At 37.1% G+C, this 20,210-nt stretch overlaps 1 protein-coding gene across 1 annotated transcript; it reads left to right on the top strand.

Moving 5' to 3' along the window:
* Positions 1-11,863: 11,863 nt before the first annotated feature.
* Positions 11,864-19,787, top strand: LOC100369173 (G2/M phase-specific E3 ubiquitin-protein ligase-like). The gene is made up of 9 exons (XM_085505867.1): positions 11,864-12,147; positions 13,451-13,556; positions 13,904-14,119; positions 14,761-15,048; positions 15,468-15,737; positions 16,603-17,120; positions 17,678-17,890; positions 19,040-19,220; positions 19,552-19,787. Exons 2-9 carry the CDS (start codon positions 13,487-13,489, stop codon positions 19,785-19,787), a joined length of 1,992 nt encoding a protein of 663 aa, XP_085361993.1. The 5' UTR covers positions 11,864-12,147; positions 13,451-13,486.
* The last annotated feature ends 423 nt before the right edge of the window (positions 19,788-20,210 follow it).

Genomic DNA, 20,210 nt, shown 5'->3' with positions numbered 1-20,210 from the left:
AAGACGCAATATCGAATAAAACACATGATTTAATATTGTTGTTCGATACTCCGTACTGTTAAACAATCGGACTATGATTTTTTTAAACTAAGAATATTGGATTTGTTGAACATTATTCTTTCGATGAAAATAAAAACCACTAATACGCATGTGCAGTGATTGTTATTTTATGCAGCAAAACAACTAGTGCGCATGCGTATTAGAGAATTTCTTTGTTTGATCGAACAAATACTCCGACATGTGCTATAAGAATAGCGTTTTTAGATGATACATCATAGTACAATATATTAACAAATATATATTGTCAGACAACAATATTAAAAATGTTAATTCCTACACCCGCTATATATCTGAACAAAATGCACTCACACTAGTATTTCTTTTCACGAGAGGGCGACATTGGGCTAAATACCCCAGACAGTTTTCAGACAAACTGTGGATAGTTAACACCCCTTTCCAGACAGTAAGCATAATTGGTACCAAGGGAAAAGCAAGGTGGGCTTGAAAGAAAACATGCAAAATGCAGTCATCAAGTCTTAGATAGATTCCCGGGGATGGACTTTGACGATCGAAATGAAGTTACAGAAAGAAAAAAAAATCAGCTTCATTCTCCTGATTGCTGGATCACTCAAGCTCTAGAGACAGTCTTTGGAAAATATGAACCCCTTTTTCAGACAGAAATAATGAAAAAAAGGATATCCTTTTCAGAAGACATGTGGCGAATTTGGGACCCCTTTTGGCGGCACATATACATATAGCACTTCAATGTGAGTATCCGCTCATATGACACGCACCTTATGTACGGCAACAAATAACGTGATACGCATTACCCCAATCTCCCCAGGCAGAGTTCTATTACGAATATATCTCTGCCACCACGCGATCTTATGCTTGTTGTTGATTGGTCGATGCGTCACAGTGGTACTACTTTCAAAGACGCGTACCAAATACATTGCAATGCAAGTGTTCGATTTTCGAACCTAACTAAAGTGTGCGCGTTGTTTGTAGATTCTGGCTGTTTTCATAGTGAGAAGCTCATACTTTTACTTTCCTTGGCACAAACGGAGTGGCAATAGAACGTGTTCGCTGTCAATACCACGAAGTGCTTTCCTTTCTTCATATGTCTTCGCCTAGCGATCGACAGGGCCATCAGCTTGATGAACCGAGTAACACCTTAGCAACCGTTATTCCGCGATGAAATTATTTTCTTTTGTAAATTATAACTATTTCACCGTTTTCAGTGTGTTTACGAAAAAATCATTATCAGCTATCGACGAAATATTTTAAAACTTGTTTTCCAGTAGGAATAAATCAACACGAAAGCCATCCAATAACAAAAATACGCAAATGATACGCGTAGTAAAAGTCTTGTGGTGTTTCACCACAAAATGGCGGTGTGTGGTGGCAGAGATACTTTCGGTGATCTAACCGCAAGGAACTCTGGGAAGGAGAATGGCATTACCCCCCCCCCCCATCAGGTATCGCGAGACCACGTGAACTACGCGTCACTAGGGGCACGTGTGAAGAGTTGTCCATCCAATGGGAGACGAGATAAAAAAAAAACCGACTATCACGAAATATACATCCCAAGTCAATCTGATAACAAGAGAACATTTGCAGGTATTGTTGCTGCAGATGAAAATACATTAACTATCAACAATCTCACACGAGCCACTGATTATGAAATTGAGGTGACGTCTGTAGCAGCGAAGAAGTCATCGGGGGAGATTAGAAAGAGTAAACCAACCAGGTTAAAAACATCGACCGGTAAATTGCTAACTCATCCATAGTGGTGTTCCGCCGACTGGCACGACACCAATGCACGCGCTGGGGGCGCTCTGCCGCGTTACGTAGACTTGGCGCAGTCGGGCGATTAATTTGTTTTTTGTAGTTTAAATAAAATAAAAAAAATCGCGAAATGGAGGTGTCACCTCGACTGGTTTATTCTGCAGAAAATTCATTGCTATTAAATATTCATGAATGCCCACAGGTGGGCGCGGAAAAACCTGCAAAATGAGGTGAACATGGTAAAGGTCACAATGCAGACATAACATGGCGGCACGTTGAAATTCGAGTTTGTCGTAGTCGTCGTTTCTAATTCATCACAATTTGTAAAAAAGTAACTCTTACTAGTCGTAGAATAAAAAAAAATCGGCTGCTACAACCAGCCGACGTCTTCTCGGTCAGAGATCAGTTGAAGAGACGTTGTGATTGGCTTAGATGATTGTCAATTAGAATATCATTAACATAATTACCCGTTGAAAAATCGAAGGGTTCCTGCAGTGTCGATAGAGGGCCATGCAGAATAAACCAGTCGGGGTGATTTCACAGTTACAGGGGATTTCGCGCTAACTCCTCCATTTTGCGATTTTTTGTATTTTATTTGAACTACAAAAACAAATTAATCGCCCGACTGTGCCAGTTTAGCGTCTACCTTGACTGGCAAGTTACCAAACCTTTATAGGGGGCGCTCTGTCATTACGTCAAATACATCGACTGGTAAGTCACCAACTCTTTATAGGGGGCGCTCTGTTATCATGTCAAATACATCGACTGGTAAGTCATCAACTCTTTATAGGGGCGCTCTTTTATCACGTCAAATACATCGACTGGTAAGTCACCAACTCACTTGTTACTCAAGTCATGTAAAACCAAAAATATATGTAGTTGTCGGTCAGTGGCCACATATCCTTAAATTTCAAGACAATATAGTCATGACGTGCAAAGTACGCAAATGCAATATTACTGGCTAAATAGTGAGGCAAATGTTAACTATATGTTGCAGGGCCGTATGTCGCAGGGCCGGAAAACGTACAAGCAAAAACAGTCACTGACAGTACCGTTGAACTATTGTGGGACAAGGCGATTGGTGAATTCGATAACTACACTGTGACACATAAAGGACCAGATAAAATGGAAGTTGAGGATGGCTATCCGGATGTAGATACGACAGAATGGACGATAGATGGTTTGGCGCCAGGAGTGACGTACGCCATCACAGTCACACCCATGGTATGGGAGGAAGCTATTGTTGGGGTTGGGAAAACAATTAGTGTGACCACTGGTAAGTACTATTGTCAATCAATCAATCAATCAATCAATCAATCAATCAATCAATCAATCAATCAATCAATCAATCAATCAATCAATCAATCAATCAATCGATCAATCAATCGATCGATCAATCGATCGATCAATGTCCTAAACGCGTTTTTTTAGATACCAGATCACATGAATTATGTGGGGATATTTATGATGACCTTAGTGATAATACGGAAAAATTTAATTTTCGCTCAAATTCTCCAAGCTCTAAGATTCGTAATACAGACTGTCCACAATGCGAACGACACAGCAAAATAAGAACAGTTCTTGATACGAAATGACATCCGTCCTTCAGCAGTTATACACACAAATCACAAGGTACGTTATCTAATGGATATAAAAGTAAATCACAAGGAACTAATTGTAGGGTTTTTTATGTTTTCGTTGTTTCAAATGTTTTGAGACTCTGTGACGTCACATGCATTCAAACAATTGTTGCCGAGAATACAATACTCTAACAACCATTAATACAACACTGGGCTATGAATATTAATAATATGTCATTTAAACTTTAAAAGCTTTATTTATGACTTCATGATCACCGTCCATACATTTTATCTTGCAGAACGCCATCCAGAACAGAGGCTAGGCTTATGGTCTGGGGTATCGAACACGAGTGACACATCACAACTCAAAGTAAAGACACGTAATGCATCGCCAACTAAGTATATCGGCGAGCAACATACGACTGGGGAAACACTTACAGCCATTGAAGAAGTATATCCTTCAACATCCAGTGGCTATACACCACAAATATCAGGTATATACATAGCACCCTCTGACAAAGAGTAATGTCTCATGCATCTATACTGCTATAGGCTGAATAGTAGAATATGATCAGTTCGATATTCTGGTGATGTTTATTTCTAATATCGCAAAGATGGAGATTGATTACTATATTTGGTGAGGTTCAAATGGCAGCGTAGAGGGCGTAGTCATGATACAATACAATGCTGTATGTCATACAGAGATGTGGATTTGGAGATGCGAACACCAGACGTATTCCAAAACTGTGCCGTGCAAAAATAAAAAAATACGACCAGAATTGCAAAGACATGTGTTATTTGTCTATTACTGTCATGGATGGCATACATGAGATCACATTATGCATTCAGAAAGTATATTCTATCGATAAACAATGAAGAACTTTTTGATAAGTGAAGCCCATAGAGAAATATAGAGTATTGTAACATGTATATTTCACCCACTTGTTAGGAATACAGAGACCACGTGACCTACGCGTCACTGGAGGCACTTGCAGAGAGTTGTCAATCCAATGGGAGATAGGATCAAGAACAGTTGACTATCACGAAATATACATCACAAGTCAATCTGATGACCAGCGTAAGTTTGGTGGTATTGTTACCGGGAAGGACAATACGCTGACAATTAGGGATTTATTACCAGCCACTGGATATGAAATCGAAGTGACGTCTGTCATTGGGAAGAAGTCATCGGGAGAGATAAAAAAGAGTGAACCAGTGACTATAAAAACAGCAACAGGTGAGTAGGACCTGCTATCAGTATCAGTGGCACACACTGGAAGGTGTGTCGTATCTGGTGGGTACGCTGAAAATGGTATACAATAATATTTGATAATTTTAGTCAATAGCTTACCTTAGTCGATATTCTGAAGATTACACTATTTATTCATTTTCTTTTTTACAGGACCATACCTGGACAACTTAGGTACAAGACAAATCACTAATAGCTCCGTTGACATAAATTGGAGCCTCGCAGCTGGTGAAGTGGACAACTACATTGTGACTCATACTGGGCCTAATAATGTAGAAGTAGTGGATGACTACCTTGATAAGAGCTTTACTTCATATAAGATAGGGGGTCTTAGACCAGACACAAAATACCTGATAACAGTCACGCCAAAGGTATGGGAACCAGACGTCGGCGGAAAGGGCCAGTCAGTCTACGTAACCACTGCCACTGGTACGTGAAAGATTGCCTGTAATTAATTCTTGAATATTTGAAATTGCGATGGTGTAGACATGATCAGGTGTAAAGACACTTTCGCGGCCGTGATGCTATATTAGCCTTCATCTAACCTCCACCATTGCAGATTGTAAAAATGAATATTTTGTGTTTGAATGATTGTTGACGATAGTCATGTGAGATCTGAGTTTGGGTGATGCTGTATTATGTATACCTTACAAACGGAAATACCTTTTATGTGTATGATTTCTCATCTGTTTTTTTTTTTTTTTAAATCATGTTTTTTTCTTGTTTAGCATGAAGTAATTTAGCCACAGTAATATCTACAGTTTCTTATTCAAACCATACAAATGTTCTTTGCTCTTCACACTTCATATAAAATCAATCACTGCCCTTAGAATTTCCCTGTTATATATACATTGTTCAATGTATCTTTGACAAAATGAGCTGTCAGTGATCGCATTTGATCTGTATTCTTGTTTACGTACAACAAATGAATGCTACTTGATTGTTTCGGTTAAAGGGGTGAATCGTCATCAGCGCATGCGTCAGATGGCCACAACGTGTCTTTGTTTACAAACAAGCGTCTACCCATACTAAGCTATATATGGCAAATGTTTTCAGTAAGCATGTTACCCTCTAGGTCCTGGTACACACCACATAATCTTACACCTAATAACATCTACTTCTGTAGAGTACATGTGTACATGTACATATCGACTTTCTGATTTGTTAACAGATGCGAATGAAACTTTTGAAGAAAGTAAAGCATTGCAAGACTATATTGACACTATCATCGCTGATGACCACCATGACTATATTGCCATAAACGTAGACACAACTAGACATTTATGGGGACAATGTAAAGACCTTTACTCTGGAAACAACACCAACGTTTATAAACAAACTCCAGATGTCAAGTTTAAACACAGCAAGAGAACGTGTGATCTGGGAGGACCGACGCGTGAATTTCTGACTTTAATTGTCGACAGTATTATGACAGGATATAAGAAGGACGACGATGACGAGTTGGACGTTCCAATGTTAATATTTGAAGGAGAAGAAGATTATAAAGTACTTACACACGATGAAGTTCTTCTTGAGAAAGGGACGTATGGAATGGCTGGCAGAATGTTGCAACATTCTATAATCTGGGGAGGGCCGGGTTTAGCTGGACTTGCGCAGTCTGTGAAGGAGTTTATACAAACTGGTACTGAGTATGTTACGTTACACGTCGATGACGTGCCTGATACCGATTCCAGGAGTCATATTCAAGAGGTGAGAAAGTTATTAAATGCATTCCAGTATATTGCCTCTTTTATCGCTGGGCTATTTATTGTTTTGCTCTTAGTTAACCCAAATGAGTCGATTTGGGGGAAAATATAGCAATACCAATTGGCAATACAGTTCTAGCTTTGAACTATAGATAGGCACACTTATATGCTTTCTTCATACAAGGTAGTTTCGGTCTAATGTATCTCACACATCAATATAACTGTACTATTATATCAAAGTATGATGTATTCATAAACCACCTGTTTCCCCAATTCCATTTTTTGCGTGCATACATGGATAACCAAAATGTATTACCTAAGCTTCTAAATATGTTAAAAAGAAATGTAATTTTTGTTTGTTTTTTGGTAGATCATCGACAGCAGTGAGGAGAGACTTCCTGCCATAGGCACGGACGCTACCACATTGGATTTGCTAGCCAATGCCGGGGTTAATAGAACGTCAATAACTAAAAACAACAGAGATGCAATGGTACAAGAAATACTGCTACACCTAATTGTACGATGCCGGCTTAGAGAACTGAAACAATTCAGAGATGGTTTTGACTGTCTGTCATTAGCTAAGGTATCATTATGATTATAATTCAGAACAGACTAGGAAGTATATATAAACAATCATTGGAAAATTTATTTCATCCCATATATCATGGTAGTTCAGTGTAATAGAGCCATGTACATTTTTTCTATCACTATATTATTCAGTAAAAATTTCGGCAATCTGATTGGGTCATGTAAGCAGATTGAACTTTGGCATCGTGGCTGACTATCACAGAATACACCAATATCTCCATGTGTTGGTGGTTTTACACAATGTTTCCTGAATTATTATTAGGGATTATATAAAATTGAATATTCCTGTTAGTGACACATGTCAGCAACACGTGTGTGGTATAAAGCGGTATTATTATTGAGAAGGCATTTCAAATTCTTCAAACCGCAACTTCTCCGCGCACAAAAATGTTTTTCACCTATGTCTAGTGGCGACTTTTTATGCATTGTGAAGTCACTGTTAGATTTGATGTCAAAATTAGTAATTATGTTACCAATTCATCCCGAAACCGTATATATGAATGGTTTCAAAATGACTATATTTCGTAATCGCAATAGTTACGTAATCGTAATCGTAACATTAATCGGTATTCATATACACTAATAGTGTATTCAAATGTGCATGGGAGCAGGTTATAATAATCTGTTCCTTTTGTTCATTTCCAACTAATTTATATCTTTTGTCAGTTTTTACAGAGTCATCCACGATCATTGAACATAGTATTCCCCAAACAAAAAGATACAGTCTTGACATTCTCTCTAGTGTGGCCATTAATTGAATTCAGACCAAGGGATTCACCAGAGAAAGAAGAAACAGCTCAATATTTCATGGCCTACTTACAAGACTGTGAACAGAGACAATCAACTGGTAAGTGTGTCACAAGATGGAAATGCACATAACCAGCTGTGCATATGATTACTTCTGTTTGAATAATATTGAAATAGTACAAACGATGATCGGTGAACACATGTATATCCCGAAATATCAGCTGAACACTCATTCAATTCAGTAATCTTTTAGTGCCCTTTCAAAGTATATCCTTTCTACAATATCTTGGCAATTCGTAGATTGTCAGATTCAAACAAAGCAGGAATGCGCTTTTCTTTGTATTAATGGAATTATAGATAGAATCACGCTTACACACACGTGAGAATATAATCCAATTGTTTATTTATTTGAATGAAAAGAAATAGATTAAAAATACATACAACACTACGATAAAGTCTTTTCGTTTTCAACTTTGTGATTTTTTTCTTTTGAAATCATATTTATACATGAACACACTACATAGTTTCATTCAGATTCTGTCAGTCATAATTCAAGATAAATAAAATGAAAAAATATAGTGATGCAGTAATTATTGTTTTTCTGTAGCGTGAAAAATATCATTTTTCTTGTGAATTATTCTTAATTTATTTCTGATTTTCTTGTCAAAATCAGTCATTTTCAGGGTTTTATCCCATAACTAAGAAATTTTACAATGTCGAAAACGGAAAGTCTTTATCTCAAATAGTGAATATTATTGAAATGATCATATTAATGTTGAAAAACGATGCATCCACTAAAAAAATGTACGTCTCTGAACGCTTTTGATTCATACATTATCGGTATCATAGTAGATAAGCTAAAGAATATTATGCTATTATTAATACCTACGAAAATTACTTACATTTTGTATGTAATTATAATGATAATTTGTTTGCCCACTTTTGGTCCAGATTTTTCCCAATCATAGATATTCTGCGAAAAATGCTTGAATATAACATTGCATTCTTTCAGGATGTTTATACTCACTTCTAATGTAATATATCGTCATTTTGTGTACACTCATCCATATGTTATGTAATCTAGATTCTCCATGAGCAAGCTTTTAATAGTTACGCTATGTTAAAATCGGGAGCTGTGACATACCTTTAATACCCTTTATGGGTTTTCCAAGGAACAAATTTATAATAATGTGTAATTACTGTTTCAGGGACAGAAGTAACACCTGTCACATTATCCAAATTTCTTGCATTCGTAACCGGTTGCCCTGTTCTACCACCGAAGTCATATGGCAACATCACAGTGTGGTTTCACGAGAATTCGCTACCTTTTGCCGAGACATGCTTTCAGTACATTTACCTTCCGATAGAATATCCAAGTTACCGTTTATTCAGAGAAGCTATGGACAAAGCTCTGGAATGCTATGAGGGATTTGGTCGTATCTAAATCCGCTCTCATTGAACACGTACACATAGTTGCTGATTGCAAAACGGGTTCACCGTAGTTCATTATTATCATGTGCACACATGGTGAATGGCGCCCTCAGTGACACTTGTTGGGTTGTGATTTGGTAAACCAACTTAGATATGACGTCATACATTTTACCACCAAATAATTTACTGAGATGAAACTATATACCAGACATATGTCATGATTAACATATCATAAATCATTATCATATCTAATCATATCATTTTTTTTCACAGAATCTGGAATTCTCTTTATATTATGTATATATGTAGTACATTCTGGGGTTGATATTCACTTTGTAGTTGAAGTCAATGAAACAGTCAAACAAAATGAACCTGGTATTACCATCGACTTGCAATAATGAGAGATCGGGTTAATGAAATGCTAATATTTCATTTTACATCGAATATTACCCTGGGTAATCAGGGAGTTCGTTTATATTTTTATTTATATATGGCGATTTATCTGGATATACGGATAACATATCTGATAATTCTACATTATTATACATCTGTCACCGTAACGCCATAAGTTACAGCGTGCCGTAATTTTGTGGTATTTTACGGGGTATTTTCATCCTAACATACTAGGAAATGCAAATTTCAAATATGGAATGATTACGCGCGTAAGCGGCCTCTAATAATAAAAACAAACATGGCTGCCATCGGGGTTTGACCGGACTCCACACAAAGAAGTTTGCTGATTCTGTTATTAAAGGGCGGCAGTCGTCGCGCCACGTCCTTTTCGATATGGGACTCGTAGCGACGTATACAACGCGTGTAAAATACATTGTTTATTTACATAAAATTCGAACACGCGCTGCGCGACGACCACCGCGCTTAAACTTTTTGGATTTTGGATTTTGGATTCCAATGATGTACCCTTGAAAGAAAAAGATGTATAATAATAAAGTTATTACGAGAATACCTCAAAGTATGCATTCAGACAGTACGCTGCGCGTCGGTCGATACTTCAGCTGTACTGTCTTCGTGCATACTTTTAGGTATCCTCGTTACGTAATAATCTTATATTATATGCTCTATTACATGTAATAATGTTTGACACAAATTATTCGTATATAAGTTTTTAATTATTACTAAATTATATAAAATATAACAATTTTCCCATTATATATACATGTTTTAGTCATTATATTATATATGAATAAAGTGTTATGTCAATGTTCTCTTGCTGACTTTGAACTTGGCGTTATGTCTAATAGGGGTGGTTGTTTCTGCGTCAATAATAGGAAAGAAAAACATGACTTATAACAATTGAATTTTGTGCTGCACATAATATTGATTTATAAATAATTAGGCGGGATGTTCAAGAACATATCCACATATAATTATTCTTAATTGTATCAATACTTTATATATTTGTAGACTTTAATCGCTGAAATAAGTGTTTTATATTGTATTAACACTTAAATAAAACAAACACGAAATGCTATATACAAATATATGAAAATGACACACCCAATGAGTGTACTAAACAATCACTAACAATGTAGTGCAAGGTCTTTAATTTCTCCCTATTATACGACAAAACACTCGTCAACCATTTTTAATCGAGTCTAAATATATGTGTTTTGGCCAAAACGTAAATATAAGATGGAATGAATTTTAGAAACGAAAATAGATAGTGATGCATCATATATTGCAGCGATGTGTCTCCAATGCATTCTGTACTTGATTCTACCACTTAAAAATAAGGGAAAACTAGTGAAATTTATCAGTAATTCAGACGTACTCTAAAAGTCACCAAGCATGTTACTATGACAACCTACGTATCACCTGGAAGCTTAGATATAAGTGATTATGGTAGCAATGCTTGTCTAAGAGATTACATGATGATCTTAAAGCGGGAGGGTCGTCACCTACGCACGCGCGGGAATTGAGTCTCAAGTGACGATAACAACACACGCTAAAAACGGAAAAGTGCATGGGCAGACGCTTGTTTGTAAACAATGACACGCTATGGCCATCTGACGCATGCGCAGGCGACGACGCCCCCGCTTTAAACAGTAACACTTTGAAGATATATGTCGTGTGACACACAATAACAACCGTCCATTGACATGCTATTGTTTTGTATCCAAGCTGATAAACACAATGAACAACAATATCTGCCGAACTTTCACCCTGTGTTCACAGTCCATATACAACCCATTAAGCATGCGTGGAGGTCCGTGCGTGAAGTGGTAGGCGAATTCCTACAATTAAGACAATACACATGTGATTGCAATATACACGAAAAAATGTCAATACTTCCTACTTGGCAGTCTAAGAACGTGGTGATATGGGGTGATCGTAATTATATGCAATATTCTTTCAGGTGTCACGCGGTATGCTGATGTTTTTTTGTTTTTTTTGAGGGTGGTCATCGTTGAAAAGTTGTTTTCGTTTACATCGCGAGATCAAGACTCAGCTAGTGCGCTTACCTTTTTTGGTCTTCGTTGTTTTACCCAGCAATTATTCAAATTATTTAGTATACATGCAATGGGACTATCGTCGTGCGAAATTAATTTTTTAACTACATCAAAATAACGACTCCGATCATGTAAAAAAAAACGCTTTGCTATATTTCAAATATTTAAATATCTAATCCAGAATTTAAGGGTAATATTTACTGGGAGCGAGACTATTACATATAAATAGATCGGGTACAAAACGAGCAATTGGGCTATGCAAGCTCGTTAATGCGTGACCTTTGCCCATCACCTACGTCATTCCGTACGAGACGATTGTTTGCGCAGTAATTCGACCAATTCCCTATTACGGTGTTACCTTTGTGCAGTTGATTTGTGGTGAAGTAGGGCTGTGCAGTTGATCACCAATCATTTGCGCAGAGATTAGTGCGCATTCTGGACCAAAGTTAAAATTTATGACGATTTCAAGTGTGTAAACGATCTCCACTCGAGTATATTAACTTACGATTCGGACAGAAAAAAAAAACAGAACTTGGATTAACAAAAATGGTGCCTTCCTTCGTTGGAGTTTGATTTAGTTCCGGCTCCAGGTAAGTTTTAACCTAACCGTGATTTTACGACACATGGTTCAGTGTGACCGTCATTACCGGGAACATTATTTTAGACAATATGTGGGTTTAATACTTGCCGGATTTTTTGACATTAAACTACCGACGGACAAGTCGGTCATCGATTACCTGTGTTGCGAGTGTTCAAACAGACACCGACATCGGCTTGTAAGGCCGGTCTAAATTTAAAAGAATCCTTACAATAATACAAAAAAACTAGCTTTGATTGTGTTCGGGTAATCAAGTGAACAACGCAAACACACAAGGACACGCTATTAACGGGAACACGACTGTGTCAGCCTGTCTTCGAGCCATCCATGAATGTGTAATTAACGACACCGATATGCCGAGGACAGAAATACGCTCGGAGTTGAAAGTTCATCAGAACACTTCACCCGACGATGGAAATACTACTACGTCAATAAGTATCTTTGATAGAAGTTCCTGCAATATTATCCGAAATCATTGACAGTAATATAGGACTGGTCGGGGCTGTTTATATATTTAATTCAGTATTACCTAGACACAGCGAATAATCGTTTCCATGGTAATAACAATAACTTAGCGATAACGTATCGCTAATCAGGGTGATATGACGAAAGAACTAAAGTGTTTTATCTATACTATTCATTTTGCTGTCACAATTGTTTTACGGGTTATTTGTGCGAATCTGTGGAATAAAACGCAAAGCAAACTCGCTTCGGGTATAGCGTATTTGGTGTTGAGCTCACGAACCGGCTTTACCTAAAATAACTTCCCGACCGAGTTTTGTTATTATTGAGGTCATGGCCTGAACCGGGCACTATGACAACTAATTCACGCTCGTTGTTACTGTGGACAAAAAAATGACAAACGTTGGAACCATGCCAAGCCCATCTCGTTACGTTGATGTTAATAACGCCGCCTTGTTCCGTGTCACGATTCTTACGAGTTAGTGTTGCTATATACGTACGCGAAATAATGTCCATATTGTTACGTATTGTATCATTTAGTACAGCTTTTTTTTATACATTATATTTTATTTTGACTATACTTATTATTTAATTTTATTTTGATTATAAAACATCAAAAACAATTTAAAAGATGTATACATGCATATGAGGCAATACACAAAAAAGTAAAACAAGTATGATCTAATATAATTTTCAATAGATTTATCCAATTCACCGAATCTTATTTCGTATAAAAGGCGAGTGTCGTGTTGTTCGACCTTCCTAAATAATTTATTAAAATCACAATTTATAAAGCCAGCTTTATTCGTCATTTTTATTCTTTGCAATTATAGGTCCAATTTTTATTACTGATTCGTCGCTCTTTGAAGATGGGATGCGGCCCATCACACTCACCGTCCATCGCCAAAGACGATATATATGTTAAAGACATTGACACACGTAAGTTATGAATAATTACCTCTACGGTACATCATGCACCTTACCAGGGATGTACGCCACCTCCTAGCGTTCCCGTGTTTAGAGAAGCAATTTTGATTATTTGAGCGTATATATATATATATATATACATTGCATGTTACAATGCTAACACATAATTACATTATATATTTATTTTAATGAGGACGCCGTCATTTTTGAAACTCATAAAAGAAAATCGTTTGATGAAATCTTACGCAACTGCGCGTTACGTCAGTTATTTTTTTCGAAAGATATCACCATCGTGACAACTGCTAATTATAAATAACACCTGATAAGTTTAAAATCCGACACAAACATTTTTCACGCAGATCTCGGAGTAAATCGACAACACGCAAAAGGAAGCATTACACTCCATCCAGAAAAGCCTCCAGGAAGCACTTCCTCTCCGCGCAACAAAGCAATTTCTAGTCGTAGCACAACTCCTGCGAAGTATATCGACGAATGCCTAGAATTAGAACAGGGCAGTAGAGCGACGTCAGCAGCTCCTAAAATAACACGACCTTCGACCTCAAGTGAGGATCCAGGTATGTGAGTACTGTTATGCTTATGTAATATCAAACGTGTATCATGTTGTATCTTCATTCTTACCGCATTGACTGCCGGGAAATATGTAGTTTGTTGACCTTGACTTAATAATCGAGATATTGGAACGACTTATGACTGGATATGTGTGTATTTGAACACGTTCTTTATGAATTTCAAAATATTAGGAACACGATTTAATGCGGTTATCATATAATGAGAAATTCTGATAAAAATGTGACATTTGTACAATATACTTTTTACGCGAATGGCCGTCAAGATCTCGCCGTGAGCGAGAGTGCCATGTGACATATTTTGCCCTTCAAATACTAGTAGTATTCGCGCCCACTGTTCCAAATACCATAATCTCACAAATCAGTAAAACAGCGGGCGGGGAGAATTTTACACAATTTGAGAGGGCGGGGGATCAATTTTCGGGACTTTCTTGCTCTCAATGACATCTCGGCGGCCATTTATACGTCTGTGTGTCCAGGAATATTATCATTTCAATTATCATTTGTTATTCTGATAACGTTGTGGTCACGTGTATAGTTTTAAAATGAAAAACAAAGCAGATGTTTAAAGCATGATCTAGTCGCGGTTAAAACGTTTATTTCAACTGTGTAATGCTTACCCTTCATAGGAATATCGAGACCACGTGACCTACGAGTCACTGGAGGTACTTGTAGAGAGTTGTCCATCCAATGGGAAGGAGAATCGAGCAATGTTGATTATCATGAAATATACATCACAAGTCAATCCGATGACCAGCGGAAGTTTGGTGGTATTGTTACCGGGAAGGACAATACGCTGACAATTAGGGATTTATTACCAGCCACTGAATATGAAATCGAAGTGACGTCTGTCATTGGGAAGAAGTCATCGGGAGAGATAAAAAAGAGCGAACCGACGACGCTAAAAACGTCAACAGGTGGGTAGCTACATGCTTCGTACCATACCCATTTTCAGATACCATATTTGGAGCTGTCTATACAAACTTGTCACAATTATTCATACATCATATCAGAAATATTTCAAAAATATTTCGGCCTATCGATTTTTTATAAACAGAAACTTATCATATCGTTTAAAACGATGCTGCTCTCGTTTTATATATATATATATATATATATATATATATATATATATATATATATATATATATATATATATATATATATATATATATATATATTAAATACAATTAATTTTTCAAAAAGCATCTGGCCACTGTCTAGATACATTTGATTTATATTAAACACTTTCATTTCCAGGATACATATTCTCATGCATATCTATCCTCTTAACTTAAATAGAACAGTGTTTCTTCTCACAATTTGTATTTTGCAGGGCCATACATAGAAAACCTACGAACAAAGAAAATCACCGACAGATCCTTGGAAGTCCGGTGGTATCCTGCTATTGGCGAGGTGGACCACTACGCAGTGACTCATTCAGGACCGGACAATGTGGAAATAGAAGATGCGTACCTGGACGAAGACACAACCACCTATAAACTAGAAAGTCTGGACCCAGGTGTAATGTACACAGTATCTGTGACGCCACAGAAATGGGACCCACGCATTATTGGAGATGCACAAACAATTCGCGTGAAAACAGGTAAGGCACTCACGATTCGGTAAATTTAGTAGGAAGGCATCAGTGATATGTTCAATGCATTATTTTTCAAAGATATCTGAGGATTACAGATGGTGAGATGCTCCATGAACAAAGTATGTTGTTGATATACAAACTTGAAACGAGACATGCACAGTTTGGTGTACATTTACATTTCACTTTTTGTACATTCAGAGAATACATAAATAACGCGTTTAACTGTATCACTTGAATGAAATATTACAAAGATTTTCCAGAAAAAAACAAACTAGACAAATCCATCAGTTACATTCAGGGTCACTTTTCAATGCATGAAGAGGAAAGGATTCCGTGCACCTCACCTCAATAAGGGCTGTAGTTTTCCTCCAAAGTACGTAGCGACGTGAGCGTGACATACGCGTAATTCTGTTTTCAAGACCAAGTCTCCAATTCTTAAAATATCTAGGCAGAGAAGGCGCAACATATTAAAGGGCGATAGTCGTCGCGCTGCGTGTGTGCGACATTTGTGTTAATAAACATTGAGATTCCCACAATTCAATGCGCTCTTCTAATGGAAATCACAAGTATGAGGTTTGACCTGGGTGCTACTTGCACTGATTATTGCCGGTGACTCCTTCGATACCTTTCAATCACCTAAAAAATACCTAATTAAAGCCCAACAGTCGCCATCTTTGTTTATATGAGAACCATATATCTCGGGCATGCGTGGCGCGACGACCATCCCCTTTAATGTTTTCAAACTCAACCGTGGATACACCGAATCATTTGCTCGCTCATCTGCGTATCGAAAGTTGTATTTTCAGTGATGAAAATACGAAAACATGTTATAAACGTTACTATTAGTTACTAATCAAGTACTTTGTGATAGATGATAAGTTCGAAGAAAGAAGAGCACTGAAAGAACACATACGAACAATTGTGGACGGGGAAACTATACAGATTCAAGTCGATCGAACAATTCCTGTATGGGGACAGTGTAAAGAGTTTTACCGTAACAAAGAAGATCTGAGACTTACCCCAGAGGTGTCATTCAAAGACAGCCATAGGACTTATGACTTGGGAGGACCCAGGCGTGAATTTCTGACTTTAATTATCGACAGTATTATGACAGGATATAAGAAGGACGACGATGACGAGTTGGACGTTCCAATGTTATTATTTGAAGGAGAAGAAGATCATAAAGTACTTACACACGATGAAGTTCTTCTTGAGAAAGGAACATATGGAATGGCTGGCAGGATGTTGCAACATTCTATAATCTGGGGAGGGCCGGGATTAGCTGGACTTGCGCAATCTGTGAAGGAGTTTGTACAAACTGGTACTGAGTATGTTACGTTACATGTCGATGACGTGCCTGATACCGATTGTAGGCTTCATTTGCAAACGGTAAGTTGACGCTATATATGTCCAAGACTATTGTTGAACCACAGATAAAGATTTGTTTCTAGTTATTGCAGGTTATGCACTAAACTACGATTCTACTTAAACTTAGCCCATCGCCTTGGTCGCTCTCATTGTGTGTGACAAATTCAAAATGTTTTCTCTATTAAACGGGAATTCTCCTAGCAAATCTAGCGCTGTACATGGATGTTTGGTATCCCATGGGCCCGCAGGTGAAATTTGGACAATATTATTAATAACATGTTATTAATCAATGTAATAACAATTATATGTTGTTTAACATCTCACAGAATAGTATCAAGTTAAATATAATGACCAAAAATACAAAACCAATTAGACTAACTCAGCATTCCATTAAACATTTTGTTTTCGAAAATAATTTTTAGTCTAAAAAAAATCATAATCTAGTGGTACTAGATGAAAAATATACCAAACACATCTCAGTTAATGGCCGAAATAGTGTTGGTGTTAGGTATAATACTAAATTATTCGACATTCCATTATGTTTTATATATATTTTATTTTGTGCGAACTTATTATAGATCATCGACTGTAGCGCAACTGAGCTATCAACCTTAGGTAATGATGTCACTACAATAAACTTATTAGTTGATGCAGGCATCAACGGAACACCGATGAACATAAACAACAAAGACGTTTTGCTGCAAGAAATCCTACTACACCAGATTGTTAGATGTCGTCTACGCGAGCTGGAACAATTTAGAGAAGGATTTGACTGTCTGTCTCTGATCCAGGTAAACACAGTAAGAACATTTTATTGAATTTATTGAAAATGAGACAAACAGCTGGCAAAAGTAAGGAGTACAATAAGCGTAGCTTAGATAATGAATTCTGTCGATAATATGTGAATTCTACTATAGATCGCGTCACTGATACTGTTTTTATAAGTATCAGTGTTTATTCTGATGGCAAGATTGACACATAATAAACGCACATTCAAGCTCCAGGCAGTTTAAGTATTCCATGCTCCAAATGACAATCTTCACATTCTCTATGGAGGATAGAAATATCGATTCCGTCACTCGATTGGGGGAAACGGCCCAGCTATGTTGAATCTTGCGTTTAGAACATCTCTACTCAGGATAGAGATTTTGAATTCTGTTTACTGATTGGCGGAAACGGTCCAATCATGATATAGTGTATATCACAGGATCTTACCTAAAATATAACTGATGCAATCGGCAACACTGTACAGCGCAGGAATCGCATCAAATGTGGGCAACGTGCACAGCCAATAACTGTTCTACTTGATGTGGCGTGCTGGTGATTTGTTTATCATCTTACCAAGGTGTTTGAAAAATAACTTCAATGTCACAGTAGTTTGTGTTTATTAATTTATTTGTCTGTTGCGAACGTTTTCATAAATAATTAATTGCATAACGTGACGTCAACAAACGCTAAACCAAATTATAGCATAAGGAGGAAAATAATTACAATAAAGACGCTGTATGGGTGTTGTAGTAGATGTATTACATGTATCATGAATCTTCCAAGACAATAACCATAATCTCGTAGATTATGTACCTAACCTACAGTTGTATACATCGCAGATTACTTAAGGTAATTTTGTAGTATACAGTGTAAGGCACAAATGAGATTGATTGGCTGAACATTGTTTTCATTCATTATGCACTTTCGCGTGACATAGCTACTGTGACCACCCACATATTCAAAATGAGACGTTTACTGTTTGGATACATTTGTAAAAGCCGATTATCACCTGTCATTCAAATTCAAATATTCAGTAGTCATGGCTTACAATCGTCGTCCATGATAATTGACAACATATTCAAAATGAAGTGTTTACTGCTTAGATAATAAATAATAAACCGTTTTTGCCCGTAATAATTCATGATTAATAATTTACGGACATTTGTTTCCAGTTTTTGAAGCACAATCCAGGAGCATTGGAGATAATATTTCCCAAACATAAAGACAGTATAACAACATACTGTCAGATGTGCCCGTTGATAAAATTCAAACCAAGAGATTCAGCAGACAAGAAACAAGCAGCTCAGAACTTCATGAAGTACTTGCAAGAATGTGAGCATAGACAAACAACAGGTAGGTCAGTTTCCCAATAAACTTATAATACGAGCATTAATCTGGTATACATTGAGTTTGAGGTTTTTTGAAGTGGGCCACTACATTTATTGATATGAATCAACGCTCAACTGATTGTATAGCTTTGACTTATGTACGTGGAGAGATGATATAAATCCAAATTCGACTGATAGATGTCTATCGAATCCCCTGAGACATTCTTTGATGTGAACGTCTGGAAAATGAGTCTACGACCATTATAACATGTTGATACTATTGATCAGGTGTTTACAGCACAAACAACTGCTGTTATATGAGATATTAAAGTTTTTGATGTTTTTTTTTCTTCTAGGAGTGGAGGAGTCATCTATCACATTATCCAAGGTTCTTCAGTTCATCACTGGTTGCCCTGTTCTTCCACCAAAGTCGTATGGTAACATCACAGTCTGGTTTCACGAAAATCCACTACCAATTGCTGAGACTTGTTTCCAAGATGTCTACATTCCAATAAAATTTCACGATTATGCTGATTTCAGAAGTGCGATGGACGAAGCCTTAAACAGTTATGAAGGCTTTGGTCTCAGCTAACCTCGGTCAACAGTTGTGCTTGTTAAAATAGTGGATTCCTGTTCACTCTTACGCATTCGACAGTGTTATTGTGATTCCACCCATTTGTTACACAGCATTCAATTAAAATCACTTGTGGGGAAAGTTTTACAGAAAACACCAATGTTTGCACTTATAACATCCCTAATACATTGGTCACGGAGGAACCATAACTGATTTATGACCTCCAATCATCGACGTATCCCACTTCGTAAATATAAGGGATTCTGCTTTTAAACATCTTCACCAGATGATACTTCAGTATCATTTGGTTGTTATCTGTATATAAAACAACGTTGAACCTGAGGGCAGATACTACAGAGTTTTATAATTTACTAAATGTTCCTTTATTCGCTGCTGGCGTCACATTTACCATTTAATGTAAGAATTCCCCCTGTCCACTTT

This window comes from Saccoglossus kowalevskii, chromosome 12 (assembly GCF_978046115.1).
Source record: "Saccoglossus kowalevskii chromosome 12, keSacKowa6.1, whole genome shotgun sequence".
Classification (NCBI taxonomy): domain Eukaryota; kingdom Metazoa; phylum Hemichordata; class Enteropneusta; family Harrimaniidae; genus Saccoglossus; species Saccoglossus kowalevskii.
This window is presented reverse-complemented; position numbering and strand designations above follow the sequence as displayed.